The following is a 16517-nucleotide window of genomic DNA, read 5'->3' on the forward strand; positions in this document are numbered from 1 at the left end:
CCACCTCAATAATTCTTCTCCAAACTCGCTTACCGCATACTCTAATGCAGACTGGGCTGGTTGTCCTGACACTCGAAGGTCCACTTCCGGTTTTTGTGTTTTTCTTGGTAACAATTTGATTTCTTGGTCTTCGAAAAGACAGGTTACAGTCTCACGTTCGTCGGCCGAGGCTGAGTATCGCGCTGTGGCACATGCCGTTGCAGATACAATCTGGATTCGGCAGTTACTCTCCGAGCTACACAGGCCTATTGAGCAGGCCACTATTGTCTACTGTGACAACATATCAGCAGTCTACATGACCAGCAATCCAGTTCAACACCGACGCACAAAGCATATTGAGATTGATATTCATTTTGTTCGTGAAAAGGTTGCTCTTGGTCAGGTTCGGGTGCTTCATGTCCCCTCTACGGCTCAGTTTGCTGACATTTTCACCAAGGCACTGCCTACTAAGCCGTTTCAAGATATCTGTTTCAGTCTCAACGTCGTTGAGCCTGCCGTTGATACTGCGGGGGGATGTTAGAGTAGTCATTATGGTATACGACTTCTAGTCCACGTCAGTTTTGTACCCCTACCCCAAGTCGGTTTGTACCCCTACCCCAAGTCGGTTTGTACCCTCTTATATACTCTTGTATGCCGCATCAAATCATCAATAAGCAACAATTTTATTCAGCTTTCACTTTGGAGTTGCTCTTAGCACGGTAACCAAGGACTGATTCGCCTCAGCGCATTGCACTACGCCAGTACCAGCACGGGCGCTGGCTCTACGTACCAGCGCCACTACGCGTGCAGTCCGTCGCCGCGCGACTAGAGTACCGGCAGCTCGTTGCTCTACCAGCACGGGCGCTAGCTCTACGTGCCGTCCTTCGCCGTGCCACTAGAGTACCGGCAGCACGGCCACCGCTACTCAAAGTAAAGTACCACTGCTCCACCGCCGTAGCTTCCATAGCCTCGTGCAATGGCGCGCAGAGATAGCCCTGCCGCGACCATCAATGGCCAAGAGAAGATACAGGCGCAGCGGCGGCAGCTTTCTGGCGCCGACGCGACGGAGCCGGCCGGACGGCCATGATTAATACTTATAAACTAGTGGTCGAATAGGGAGGCCGCGCAGCTCACGGAGCGGGACGTGCGTACAGAGCTTGCCTTTTCACTCCTCCTTCTCTACTCCACTCTAGGACTAGCCGCGCTGTTCCTCTCCAGCCTTTTCATCTCCCCCAACACACGCCGCAGAGGCAGCGCAGCTGCAGGTGATCGATGCTGGGTATAGGCAACAGGCTAGTTCCTAGGCGGGCAGGGCCTTTGCGCTGCATGGGGCTTCTGCGCCTCGATCCTCCCAGCCCCCAGCATGGTGAAAGCTCTGCGTGCACCGCGTGGTTACTGCACCCACATGACGACGTCAGTACGTAGTCACGCTCCCTGCTATGTGTACGTAGTCGCATTGTTGCGTTGATAGGCTAGGTGTCAGTGTGGCTGGCTAGCTCATCGATGGCGAAAGCCCCGACGGCCGAGCCACCTAGCCTTAGCCCGTGATTAAAAAATGCAGCAGAAACAATGATCGACAAATTAGTGCTGGTGATCGATGGCGAGAACTCAAGACGGACCAACGTATCTATCTATAGGAAGGAATGATGGATGAATTAGCGGGCACGAGGCATCGCGCCTCGCCATCATCACGAGAGAGATACTCCGTAGTATTAGTTAGTTGGGGTCCTCAATCACATGCATCGATCTACTCACTATTCTACTGGCCCGGGTGACCCGACGAGATGCGTTGCATCTTCAGTTCTTCATCTTCAGCTACGGTGGCCTGGGCCGGGCATGCAGAGCGCGGTGGCCGGATCGAGGCGACTGGTTTTACCAAGTTTGGGGTCAAGCCAAGCCAGGCCTGCCGCTGGCTCTGCGCAAGGCTGCGCGTCCATCCCATGCGTGCGTCGATGCATCCATGGCCCGGGCCGGGGCCGCAGGTGGGGTCGGGGTGGCGTGCGCCCTAGGCTCTCAAGGTGGTGACCAGGGACACGACACGAGCAGACCTGTACAGTACTGTACGTACGCCCCGTGTATGGCTACGTACGTGTCACGTCAAACTTTTCCAGCTCCAGCAGGCACCGGTCACGGATCTGTCGACCGGAGAAGACCGGCCGGCCGGCAGGCACGTCACGTTGCGTGACGGGCTCGGCTACCGCCGGTACGGCACGGCAAAGGCGGGGGGCGGGCGGTCCACGGCTGCCGGACGGCGACCATACGCGCCCGCCCGCCGGCCGGGCGGGGCGCGACCGCCCTACGTGCGGTGCAGTGCAGCGCAGCGCAGCAGCCACCAGCGCGCGGGATGGCGATGTGCACTTGCCGTGTGTGCTGCTGCTGCCGTGCGCGCGCGCAAAAGCAAACAAACATTGTGCGTGCGTGCGCGCTCCAAGGTCGCCGCTCGCTCCCGGCATGCACGGGCTCGCCTCACCTAAAGCGGGGACTACACTCAGGCGGAAACAGCATCTGTGTCCCGATCGCAACTCAGGAATATTTTTCAGTAAAATTCCTGAGAAGCGGAACCACTCCACAAACCCGACTCACCCAGGCTCAGACAACTCATCAGGCCACATCATATGGACACACCCAGAGACAGATGAGAGGAGACAGAAGCAAGGGACAGGTCAACGAGCAATTAATGGGAACTACAGCCCTGTGACCAGACAGCTCCAGCACCCATGTGATGCTTGTCTCGATGGCACTACCACATCATTAACACACCTTCTAAAAACTAATCAGTGTACTCCTTGATCAATAATCAGTGTCAAAGCTCCGACATGATTCACTGCACTCCACACACACGTTCCTTAATTGCTCTGCACTTTGCTAGAGTAGTACTAGGAGTATACTACTACTACGTGAAGAAATCAGTAGAAAAATGGAGTGATTAAGCCGCGGGTTTAGGCGTTGCTGACAAGTGTAACCTCGGTAATTATCAGAGCACAAGACAGCACTAGCACATGGGAGATTAACAGTACTGAGAAGCGTAATTAACAGTTGATTGTACAACGATGCACTGGCAGCTAATACTACTAGTAGTAGTAGGGTAGGTCAATGCATGCATGCGCTAGCTAGGAGTGGTAGTAATTATCAAGGGGTTAACGTCCCCCGGCGCCACGAGATGGCCGGAGGAGGGTTTGTATCCAGCCGCCGGCGTTGACTCGGGGAGGACACGACGTCGGTCGGTCGGTCAGAAGAGGTCGAAGCGCTTCGTGTCCGGCTTGCGAGACGCCGGCGTCTTGCACGACTGCGACCGGTGCAACGGCGCGCTGGGGACGACGGGCGGACGCGATGACCGGAGGAGCGCGAAGTTGAGGTTCTTGAAGAAGGGGTGGGCCTTCACGTCGGCCGCGCCGTGGCGGGACCCGAGGCGGGCGGCGGGGTCCTTGGTGAGCAGGCGCGCGATGAGGTCCCGCGCCGCGGCGACGTCGGCGTGGCAGCCAGTGCCGCAGGAGGAGGGGAAGGTGAGCGGCGCGCGCACGATGTTGCGGAGCGTGTCCTTGTTGGTGGCGCCGGCGAACGGGGTGCGGCCGTGGAGGAGCTCGTAGAGGAAGACGCCGTAGGCCCACCAGTCCACGGCGGCGCCGTGCGCGCCGCCGCCTGCCACCTCCGGGGCCACGTACTCGTGCGTGCCGACGAACGAGCACGAACGCGCCGACACCGGCTCGGCGACGAACCGCGGGGGAGATGCCGCGCACCGGCGACGGTGCCTCCGCCGTGTGAAGCGTATCGGGAAGCAGGATGCGCGGCGCGGCTCCTCCTGTTCCTCCTCCTCGGCGACGGCTGGCTCGAGAGACGGCGACGACGTGGACTGGAGCGACAGGTCGAAGTCGGTGAGCATGATGTGGCCGTCCGCGCGTATCAGCACGTTCTCAGGCTTGAGGTCGCGGTAGACGATCCCCATCATGTGCAGGTACTCGAGCGCCAGGAGCACCTCGGCCGCGTAGAACCGGGCGGAGGGGAGCGGGAAGCGGCGGGAGGGCATGCGGTGGCGGAGGGAGTGGAGGTCGCCGCCGGGGCAGAACTCCATGACGACGCAGGAGAAGCGCGGGGCGGCGTCGAAGTCGGCGAAGAGCGTGGGGAGGAACGGGTGGTCGAGCAGCCGCAGGATGCGCTTTTCGGCGGCCGCGCGCTCCAGCTTGTGCTTCTTGGCCACGGCGCGGCGGTCCACCACCTTCATCGCGTACATGCACGACGGGGCCTCGGCCGACGCCGAGGTCCGGAGGCGGCAGAGGTAGACCGTGCCGATGTCGCCGCCGCCGACGCGCCGGACGAGCCTGAAGTCCGCGGGGCCGAGCGGGGTCGCCGGGGAGGAGGCCGAGAGCGCGCGGATGGCCGCCCACGCCACGTCGCCGGACCGGTGCGGGCGGAACGCCGCGGACGGGCGCGGCGAGCACGCGGTGGCCGCCGCCGCCATGGCGGCCGACGGGGTGCAGTCGAAGGAGAGCCGCGACAGGCTGGAGCAGCGCGCGAGGCTGCCGGCGCTGCTGGCCGAGCTGAGGCTCGAGTTGGGCGCCCCGGTCGACGACGCCGTCTCCAGGTCCGACAGCCCCTCCTCCGCCGCCAGCAGCAGCGTCCCCTCCGCGGGCGGCTTCCTGGGCACCGGAGCTCGCGCCGCGGCCACCATCAAAACGCACGGGCTGCACCTTTCTTTCTCCTCGCTCGCACAGTGGCGCATAGTGAGACGACGACGGAAGCTTCTTCTCCTCTCGCTCTGCTAGTGCTGGTTGCTGCTTGGACGGTTGTTGGGTCTCCGGGCGTTTTATACCAACGGCGACGAGGCACGCGCGCCTCGATGACACGCGGGCCCGGCGTGCCCCGCAGGTCAGCGCCAACGGCTGAGGCTCGTCACACGGTCGTCTGGCATGGAGCAGAGGCTCGTCCGGCGTAGGCCCGTGAGCAGTAGGGGCATGCCCGTCGTTTCGCAGCGCCGTAAGAAATCTACTTTTACCGTACTCCGCACTGGAGCTTAATTCAAAGCAAACCGGGTGTGGCGTGCGAATGGGTGGTTGCCAGATGGAGCGGGACAGCCACCCACTGGGCAACGGGAATTTGCCGTGCGGTTGGGTTGGTTGTGCCGGTGCATGCCACCTGCACTGTACGCCGACGTGCCTCGCTCACTCCTACTAGCAGCAGTGCTCACCCTCACCTACGGGCTGCTAGTGCTGGTGAGGTAGTAGCAGTGTGAGCAGTGTAGCGCGCCTTGCTGGTTCTAAGAGCATCCCTAGTAGAATCCTCAAACCCTTAAACCCTTAAAGCAGTTTTGAGAGTTGAGAAATGCCAGTTTTTGGCATTTTTAAGGGTTGAAAAACAGGGGCAAAGACTAGAACCTCAAATCCAACCCTTAAACTACTTTAAGGGTTGGATTTAAGGGTTCTAGTCTTTGCCTCAACCCCAACCTTTAAAACTGTCATTTCACATATCACACATTTCATCCCATTTCATCATATGACATATCGTAAATTCCATCACATTTGACATAAAACAATAATCATTCTAGTTATTATTACACCACCGGATAAAACAATAATCATTCAAATTATTACAACAATGTTTGAGCAAATTACAATAATTGTTCGAATCAAATAGGACATAGAAAAGTAAAACAAAGATACATCATGGGCCAATGCACCGCCCATCCAACTGCCAGTGGTGCTCTACTAGATCATCCCGGAGCCGACCATGAGTGGTTGCATCCTTAATCTCACGATGTGCTTGAAGAAAAGCGTGTATGCGAGAAGTGTTTCTTTCCGGTTGCACACGGGTACCAACATTGTCATAGAAACAAGGGAGGTTTAACCCTCTCTCATCCTCTAGGATCATGTTATGTAGAATCACACAACATTTCATGATGTTCACCAAGGTTTTTTTTCCCAAAACCGAGCTGGACCCCGAACTATGGCAAACCTTGCTAGCAAAACACCGAAAGCTCTCTCAATATCCTTGCGGGCTGCCTCTTGTGCCTTGGTGAAATGAGCCTCTTTTCTTGTTAAGGGCACCCCATTTTTCTCCTTGATGGACTTCACAAGAGTTGCCCATTCGGGATAGATGCCATCGGTGAGATAGTATCCCATTGTTGGGGAACGTAGTAATTTCAAAAAATTTCCTACGCACACGCAAGATCATGGTGATGCATAGCAACGAGAGGGGAGAGTGTTGTCCACGTACCCTCGTAGACCGACAGCGGAAGCGTTATCACAACGCGGTTGATGTAGTCGTACGTCTTCACGATCCGACCGATCAAGTACCGAACGCACGGCACCTCCGAGTTCTACACACGTTCAGCTCGATGACGTCCCTCGAACTCCGATCCAGCCGGGTGTTGAGGGAGAGTTTCGTCAGCACGACGGCGTGATGACGGTGATGATGTTCTACCGACGCAGGGCTTCGCCTAAGCTCCGCAATGATATTATCGAGGTGTAATTTGGTGGAGGGGGGCACCGCACACGGCTAAAAGATCTCAAGGATCAATTGTTGTGTCTCTGGGGTGCCCCCCTGCCCCCGTATATAAAGGAGCAAGGGAGGAGGAGGCCGGCCTTAGGAGGGGGCGCACCAAGTGTGGAGTCCTACTAGGACTCCCTAGTCCTAGTAGGATTCCACCTCCCATATGGAATAGGAAAAGAGGAAGGGAAAAGGAGAAGGAAGGAAGGGGGCGCCTCCCTTCCCTAGTCCAATTCGGACCAGACCAAGGGGAGGGGTGCGGCCACCCTTGAGGCCCTTTTTCTTCTTTCTCGTATGGCCCAATAAGGCCCAATATGTATTCCCGTAACTCTCCGGTACTTCGAAAAATACCCGAATCACTCGGAACCTTTTCGAAGTCCGAATATAGTCGTCCAATATATCGATCTTTACGTCTCGACCATTTCGAGACTCCTCGTCATGTCCCCGATCTCATCCGGGACTCCAAACTCCTTCGGTACATCAACATACATAAACTCATAATAAAACTGTCATCGTAACTTTAAGCGTGCGGACCCTACGGGTTCAAGAACTATGTAGACATGACCGAGACACGTCTTCGGTCAATAACCAATAGCGGGACCTGGATGCCCATATTGGCTCCCACATATTCTACGAAGATCTTTATCGGTCAGACCGCATAACAACATACGTTGTTCCCTTTGTCATCAGTATGTTACTTGCCCGAGATTCGATCGTCGGTATCTCGATACCTAGTTCAATCTCGTTACCGGCAAGTCTCTTTACTCGTTCCGTAACACATCATCCCGCAACTAACTTATTAGTCACAATGCTTGCAAGGCTTATAGTGATATACATTACCGAGTGGCCCCAGAGATACCTCTCCGACAATCGGAGTGACAAATCCTAATCTCGAAATACGCCAACCCAACAAGTACCTTTGGATACACCTGTAGAGCACCTTTATAATCACCCATTTACGTTGTGACGTTTGGTAGCACACAAAGTGTTCCTCCGGTAAACGGGAGTTGCATAATCTCATAGTCAGAGGAACATGTATAAGTCATGAAGAAAGCAATAGCAACATACTAAACGATCGGGTGCTAAGCTAACGGAATGGGTCAAGTCAATCACGTCATTCTCTTAATGAGGTGATCTCGTTAATCAAATGACAACTTATGTCTATGGCTAGGAAACATAACCATCTTTGATTAACAAGCTAGTCAAGTAGAGGCATACTAGTGACACTCTGTTTGTCTATGTATTCACACATGTATTATGTCTCCGGTTAATACAATTCTAGCATGAATAATAAACATTTATCATGATATAAGGAAATAAATAATAACTTTATTATTGCCTCTAGGGCATATTTCCTTCACCCATTGAGTACTCATTGTCCATGATTTTGTAGTTGCAAACTGGAGCATCCCCAGAAATTAATCTTTTGAACAAAGGAGATCTATTGAGGACATTGATATCATTGAGTGTTCCCGGCAACCCAAAGAATGCATGCCAAATCCATGTGTCCTCCGATGCTACGGCCTCAAGCACAATGGTAGCATCACGGCTTTTACCGCAATACATGCCGTGCCATGCCTTTGGGCAATTTTTCCATGTCCAATGCATGCAATCAAGACTACCTAGCATCCCCGGCCATCCCCTTTTTTCATTGATTTCCATCAGTCTCTTTGTATCTTCCTCGTTTGGTGCTCGAAGATACTTCTCACCATACAACTTGATAACCAACTTTGCAAACCTACGGACGAACTCTGTGGTTGTATCTTGTCCAATGCGAAGATACTCGTCGGTATAGTCCGCGGGTACGCCATAGGCGAGTACCCGCATTGCCGCCCATATCTTTTGGTATGCACTAAACCACATGATACCGGCGGCGGATCTACGATGCTTGAAATAATGGGAGGCCGCCTCACAATCGGTGACAATCTTCACAAAAAGACTACGGCGCATTCGGTACCTTCTGCGGAAGAGGCGAGGAGGGTATGTAGGTACCTCGTCGAAGTAGTCTTGCATCAAATGCTCGTGCCCAAGAGCGCGGTTCCGATAGATGGTGACTCGCCCCATCTTCGACCCTCTCCTCTGATCCATCAGCTTTGCGCGGTCTTCAATCGCTTGCACGCCGACGAGGAGGCTCATCATCTCGACGCCGTCGTCTTGCAACAACTCGTCAATGTCCGAATCGTCGGATGACGACCAAACCGATGAATCGGAAAACGAGTCCATGGCAACGTCATCGTTGTTCATCTCCATCTACAAAAGGCATTCAATATTTAGTGCTACAAATTGAAACAATAAAGAAAATGAAACAAAAAAGAAAAAAATTAACACACCTTCGGGCGAGGACGCCGCGAGGGCGCGACCGAGGCGGGTGCGCGGCCGAGGCGGAGCGGAGGCCGAGGCGGCGGCGCGGGGGTGCGGCCGAGGCGTGGCGTGTGTTGGAAATATGCCCTAGAGGCAATAATAAAATGGTTATTATTATATTTCTTTGTTCATGATAATTGTCTGTTGTTCATGCTATAATTGTGTTATCCGGAAATCGTAATACATGTGTGAACACATAGACCACAACATGTCCCTAGTGAGCCTCTAGTTGACTAGCTCGTTGATCAACAGATAGTCATGGTTTCCTGACTATGGACATTGGATGTCATTGATAACGGGATCACATCATTAGGAGAATGATGTGATGGACAAGACCCAATCCTAAGCATAGCGCAAAGATCGTGTAGTTCGTTTGCTAGAGCTTTTCCAATGTCAAGTATCTTTTCCTTAGACCATGAGATCGTGTAACTCCCGGATGCCGTAAGAGTGCTTTGGGTGTACCAAACGTCACAACGTAACTGGGTGACTATAAAGGTACACTACAGGTATCTCTGAAAGTGTCTGTTGGGTTGACACGGATCAAGACTGGGATTTGTCACTCCGTTTGACGGAGAGGTATCTCTGGGCCCACTCGGTAATGCATCATCAAAATGAGCTCAAAGTGACCAAGTGGTTGGTCACGGGATCATGCATTACGGTACGAGTAAAGTGACTTGCCTGTAACGAGATTGAACGAGGTATTGGGATACCGACGATCGAATCTCGGGCAAGTAACGTACCGATTGACAAAGGGAATTGTATACGGGATTGATTGAATCCTCGACATCGTGGTTCATCCGATGAGATCATCGTGGAACATGTGGGAGCCAACATGGGTATCCAGATCCCGCTATTGGTTATTGACTGGAGAGTCATCTCGGTCATGTCTGGATGTCTCCTGAACCCGTAGGGTCTACACACTTAAGGTTCGGTGACGCTAGGGTTGTAGAGATATTAGTATGCGGAAAACCAAAAGTTGTTTGGAATCCCGGATGAGATCCCGGACGTCACGAGGAGTTCTGGAATGGTCCGGAGGTGAAGAATTATATATAGGAAGTCCAGTTTCGGCCACCGGGAAAGTTTCGGGGGTTATCGGTATTGTACCGGGACCACCGGAAGGGTCCCGGGGGTCCACCGGGTGGGGCCACCTGTCCTGGAGGGCCCCATGGGCTGAAGTGGGGAGCGTAACCAGCCACTGGTGGGCTGGTGCGCCCCCCTTGGGCCTCCCCTGCGCCTAGGGTTGGAAACCCTGGGGGTGGGGGGGCGCCCCACTTGGCTTGGGGGGCAAGCCACCCCCTTGGCCGGCGCCCCCCCCCCTCAAATGGGATCTCCAGGGGGCCGGCGCCCCCCAGGACCCCTATATATAGTGGGGGGAGGGAGGGCAGCAGTACCACAGCCCCTGGCGCCTCCCTCTCCCACCCGTGACACCTCTCCCTCCCGCTTGCGCTTGGCGAAGCCCTGCCGGGATCCCCGCTACTTCCACCACCACGCCGTCGTGCTGCTGGATCTCTATCAACCTATCCTTCCCTCTTGCTGGATCAAGAAGGAGGAGACGTCGCTGCTCCGTACGTGTGTTGAACGCGGAGGTGTCGTCCGTTCGGCGCTCGGTCATCGGTGATTTGGATCACGACGAGTACGACTCCATCAACCCCGTTCACTTGAACGCTTCCGCTCGCGATCTACAAGGGTATGTAGATGCACTCCTTCCTTCTCGTTGCTAGTAAACTCCATAGATGGATCTTGGTGATGCATAGAAATTTTTTGATTTCTGCTACGATCCCCAACAGTGGCATCATGAGCCAGGCCTATGCGTAGTTACTATGCACGAGTAGAACACAAAGCAGTTGTGGGCGTAGATGTTGTCAATTATTCTTGCCACTACTAGTCTTATCTTGTTTCGGCGGTATTGTGCGATGAAGCGGCCCGGACCGACCTTACACGTACGCTTACGTGAGACAGGTTCCACCGACTGACATGCACTAGTTGCATAAGGTGGCTAGCGGGTGTCTGTCTCTCCCACTTTAGTCGGAACGGATTCGATGAAAAGGGTCCTTATGAAGGGTAAATAGAAATTGGCATATCACGTTGTGGTTTTACGTAGGTAAGAAACATTCTTGCTAGAAACCTATAGAAGCCACGTAAAAACTTGCAACAACAATTAGAGGACGTCTAACTTGTTTTTGCAGCATGTGCCTTGTGATGTGATATGGCCAAAAGGATGTGATGAATGAGATAGATGTGATGTATGAGATTGATCATGTTCTTGTAATAGGAATCACGACTTGCATGTCGATGAGTATGACAACCGGCAGGAGCCATAGGAGTTGTCTTTATTTTTTGTATGACCTGCGTGTAATTGAATAACGCCATGTAAATTACTTTACTTTATTGCTAAACACGTTAGCCATAGAAGTAGAAGTAATCGTTGGCGTGACAACTTCATGAAGACACGATGATGGAGATCATGGTGTCATGTCGGTGACGAAGATGATCATGGCGCCCCGAAGATGGAGATCAAAGGAGCAAAATGATATTGGCCATATCATGTTACTATTTGATTGCATGTGATGTTTATCATGTTTTACATCTTATTTGCTTAGAACGACGGTAGTAAGTAAGATGATCCCTTATAATAATTTCAAGAAAGTGTTCCCCCTAACTGTGCACCGTTGCGAAGGTTCGTTGTTTCGAAGCAACACATGATGATCGGGTGTGATAGGTTCTAACGTTCGCATACAACGGGTGTTGACGAGCCTAGCATGTACAGACATGGCCTCGGAACACACGCAATACACTTAGGTTGACTTGACGAGCCTAGCATGTACAGACATGGCCTCGGAACACGGAAGACCGAAAGGTCGAGCATGAGTCGTATAGAAGATACGATCAACATGAAGATGTTCACCGATCTTGACTAGTCCGTCTCACGTGATGATCGGACACGGCCTAGTTAACTCGGATCATGTTTCACTTAGATGACTGGAGGGATGTCTATCTGAGTGGGAGTTCATTGAATAATTTGATTAGATGAACTTAATTATCATGAACTTAGTCTAAAATCTTTACAATATGTCTTGTAGATCAAATGGACCACGTTGCCCTCAACTTCAACGCGTTCCTAGAGAAAACCAAGCTGAAAGATGATGGCAGCAACTATACGGACTGGGTCCGGAACCTGAGGATCATCCTCATAGCTGCCAAGAAAGATTATGTCCTAGAAGCACCGCTAGGTGAAGCACCCATCCCAGAGAACCAAGACGTTATGAACGCTTGGCAATCACGTGCTGATGATTACTCCCTCGTTCAGTGCAGCATGCTTTACAGCTTAGAACCGGGGCTCCAAAAGCGTTTTGAGAAACACGGAGCGTATGAGATGTTCGAAGAGCTGAAAATGGTTTTCCAAGCTCATGCCCGGGTCGGGAGATATGAAGTCTCCGACAAGTTCTTCAGTTGTAAAATGGAGGAAAATAGTTCTGTCAGTGAGCACATACTCAAAATGTCTGGGTTACACAACCGCTTGTCTCAGCTGGGAGTTAATCTCCCGGATGACGCGGTCATTGACAGAATCCTTCAATCGCTTCCACCGAGCTACAAGAGCTTTGTGATGAACTTCAATATGCAGGGGATGGAAAAGACCATTACTGAGGTATATTCAATGCTGAAATCAGCGGAGGTGGAGATCAAAAAGGAACATCAAGTGTTGATGGTGAATAAAACCACTAAGTTCAAGAAAGGCAAGGGTAAGAAGAACTTCAAGAAAGACGGCAAGGGAGTTGCCGCGCCCGGTAAGCCAGTTGCCGGGAAGAAGCCAAGGAATGGACCCAAGCCTGAGACTGAGTGCTTTTATTGCAAGGGAAGTGGTCACTGGAAGCGGAACTGCCCCAAATACTTAGCGGACAAGAAGGCCGGCAACACCAAAGGTATATGTGATATACATGTAATTGATGTGTACCTTACCAGTACTCGTAGTAGCTCATGGGTATTTGATACCGGTGCGGTTGCTCATATTTGTAACTCAAAACAGCAGCTGCGGAATAAGCGGAGACTGGCGAAGGACGAGGTGACGATGCGCGTCGGGAATGGTTCCAAGGTCGATGTGATCGCCGTCGGCACGCTACCTCTGCATTTACCTACGGGATTAGTTTTAAACCTCAATAATTGTTATTTAGTGCCAGCTTTGAGCATGAACATTGTATCTGGATCTCGTTTAATGCGAGATGGCTACTCATTTAAATCCGAGAATAATGGTTGTTCTATTTATATGAGAGATATGTTTTATGGTCATGCCCCGCTGGTCAATGGTTTATTCTTGATGAATCTCGAACGTGATGTTACACATATTCATAGTGTGAATACCAAAAGATGTAAAGTTGATAATGATAGTCCCACATACTTGTGGCACTGCCGCCTTGGTCACATTGGTGTCAAACGCATGAAGAAGCTCCATGCTAATGGACTTTTGGAGTCTCTCGATTACGAATCATTTGACACGTGCGAACCATGCCTCATGGGTAAGATGACCAAGACTCTGTTCTCCGGAACAATGGAGCGAGCAACCAACTTATTGGAAATCATACATACCGATGTGTGCGGTCCAATGAGTGTTGAGGCTCGCGGTGGCTACCGTTATGTTCTCACTCTCATTGATGACTTAAGTACATATGGGTATGTCTACCTAATGAAACACAAGTCTGAAACCTTTGAAAAGTTCAAGGAATTTCAGAGTGAGGTTGAGAATCAACGTGACAGGAAAATAAAGTTCTTACGATCAGATCGTGGAGGAGAATATTTGAGTCACGAATTTGGCACACACTTAAGGAAATGTGGAATCGTTTCACAACTCACGCCGCCTGGAACATCTCAGCGAAATGGTGTGTCCGAACGTCGTAATCGCACTCTATTGGATATGGTGCGATCTATGATGTCTCTTACCGATCTACCACTCTCATTTTGGGGCTATGCTTTAGAGACTGCCGCATTCACTTTAAATAGGGCTCCGTCGAAATCCGTTGAGACGACACCGTATGAATTATGGTTTGGGAAGAAACCTAAGCTGTCGTTTCTAAAAGTTTGGGGATGCGATGTTTATGTCAAGAAACTTCACCCTGAAAAGCTCGAACCCAAGTCGGAGAAATGCGTCATCATAGGATACCCTAAGGAAACCATTGGGTATACCTTCTACCTCAGATCCGAAGGCAAAATCTTTGTTGCCAAGAACGGGTCCTTTCTGGAGAAAGAGTTTCTCTCGAAAGAATTGAGTGGGAGAAAAGTGGAACTTGATGAGGTGATAGTCACCCCTTCCGAACCGGAAAGTAGCGCAGCGCGGGAAGATGTTCCTGTGGTGCCTACACCGACTGGGGAGGAAGTTAATGATGATGATCATGAAGCTTCGGATCAAGTTACTACTGAACTTCGTAGGTCCACAAGGACACGTTCTACACCAGAGTGGTACGGCAACCCTGTCCTGGAAATCATGTTGTTAGACAACGGTGAACCTTCGAACTATGAAGAAGCGATGGCGGGCCCGGATTCCGACAAATGGCTAGAAGCCATGAAATCCGAGATAGGATCCATGTATGAAAACGAAGTATGGACTTTGACTGACTTGCCCGATGATCAGCGAGCCATAGAAAATAAATGGATCTTTAAGAAGAAGACGGACGCAGATGGTAATGTAACCATCTATAAGGCTCGACTTATCGCTAAGGGTTATCGACAAGTTTAAGGGATTGACTACGATGAGACTTTCTCACCCGTAGCGAAGCTGAAGTCCGTCCGAATCATGTTAGCAATTGCCGCATTCTATGATTATGATATATGGCAAATGGACGTCAAAACGGCATTCCTTAACGGTTTTCTTAAGGAAGAATTGTATATGATGCAGCCGGAAGGTTTTGTCGATCCTAAGAATGCCAACAAGGTATGCAAGCTCCAGCGCTCCATCTATGGGCTGGTGCAAGCATCTCGGAGTTGGAACATTCGATTTGATGAGATGATCAAAGCGTTCGGGTTTACACAGACTTATGGAGAAGCCTGTGTTTACAAGAAAGTGAGTGGGAGCTCTGTAGCATTTCTCATATTATATGGGGATGACATACTATTGATGGGAAATGATATAGAATTCTTGGAAAGTATAAAGGCCTATTTGAATAAGTGTTTTTCAATGAAGGACCTTGGAGAAGCTGCTTATATATTAGGCATCAAGATCTATAGAGATAGATCAAGACGCCTCATTGGTCTTTCACAGAGTATGTACCTTGACAAGATATTGAAGAAGTTCAATATGGATCAGTCCAAGAAGGGGTTCTTGTCTGTATTGCAAGGTGTGCAATTGAGCACGGCTCAATGCCCGACCACGGCAGAAGATAGAGAAAAGATGAGTGTCATCCCCTATGCCTCGGCCATAGGGTCTATTATATATGCCATGCTGTGTACCAGACCTGATGTAAACCTTGCCGTAAGTTTGGTAGGAAGGTACCAAAGTAATCCCGGCATGGAACACTGGACAGCGGTCAAGAATATCCTGAAGTACCTTAAGAGGACTAAGGATATGTTTCTCGTATATGGAGGTGACGAAGAGCTCGTCGTAAAGGATTACGTCGACGCTAGCTTCGACACAGATCTGGATGACTCTAAGTCACAAACCGGATACGTGTATATTTTGAATGGAGGGGCAGTAAGCTGGTGCAGTTGCAAGCAAAGCGTCGTGGCGGGATCTACTTGTGAAGCGGAGTACATGGCGGCCTCAGAGGCAGCACAGGAAGCAGTCTGGATAAAGGAGTTCATTACCGACCTAGGGGTGATTCCCAATGCGTCGGGCCCGATGACTCTCTTCTGCGACAACACTGGAGCTATTGCCCTTGCCAAGGAGCCCAGGTTTCACAGGAAGACAAGGCATATCAAGCGTCGCTTCAACTCCATTCGTGAAAGTGTTCAAAATGGAGACATAGATATTTGTAAAGTACATACGGACCTGAATGTAGCAGATCCGTTGACTAAACCTCTCCCTAGAGCAAAACATGATGAACACCAGAACGCTATGGGTGTTCGATTCATCACAATGTAACTAGATTATTGACTCTAGTGCAAGTGGGAGACTGCTGGAAATATGCCCTAGAGGCAATAATAAAATGGTTATTATTATATTTCTTTGTTCATGATAATTGTCTGTTGTTCATGCTATAGTTGTGTTATCCGGAAATCGTAATACATGTGTGAACACATAGACCACAACATGTCCCTAGTGAGCCTCTAGTAGACTAGCTCGTTGATCAACAGATAGTCATGGTTTGCTGACTATGGACATTGGATGTCATTGATAACGGGATCACATCATTAGGAGAATGATGTGATGGACAAGACCCAATCCTAAGCATAGCGCAAAGATCGTGTAGTTCGTTTGCTAGAGCTTTTCCAATGTCAAGTATCTTTTCCTTAGACCATGAGATCGTGTAACTCCCGGATGCCGTAAGAGTGCTTTGGGTGTACCAAACGTCACAACGTAACTGGGTGACTATAAAGGTACACTACAGGTATCTCTGAAAGTGTCTGTTGGGTTGACACGGATCAAGACTGGGATTTGTCACTCCGTTTGACGGAGAGGTATCTCTGGGCCCACTCGGTAATGCATCATCAAAATGAGCTCAAAGTGACCAAGTGGTTGGTCACGGGATCATGCATTACGGTACGAGTAAAGT

General features: G+C 51.0%; 1 protein-coding gene across 1 annotated transcript; it reads right to left on the bottom strand.

Annotated features, from left to right (window-relative positions):
* Nucleotides 1-2917: 2917 nt before the first annotated feature.
* On the bottom strand, nt 2918-4754 carry LOC109753827 (protein kinase PINOID-like). Its single transcript, XM_020312752.4, has one exon. The coding sequence runs from the start codon at nt 4694-4696 to the stop codon at nt 3209-3211; it is 1488 nt and encodes a 495-aa protein (XP_020168341.1). The 5' UTR covers nt 4697-4754; the 3' UTR covers nt 2918-3208.
* Nucleotides 4755-16517: the final 11763 nt, after the last annotated feature.

This window comes from Aegilops tauschii, chromosome 5 (assembly GCF_002575655.3).
Source record: "Aegilops tauschii subsp. strangulata cultivar AL8/78 chromosome 5, Aet v6.0, whole genome shotgun sequence".
NCBI classification, from domain to species: domain Eukaryota; kingdom Viridiplantae; phylum Streptophyta; class Magnoliopsida; order Poales; family Poaceae; genus Aegilops; species Aegilops tauschii.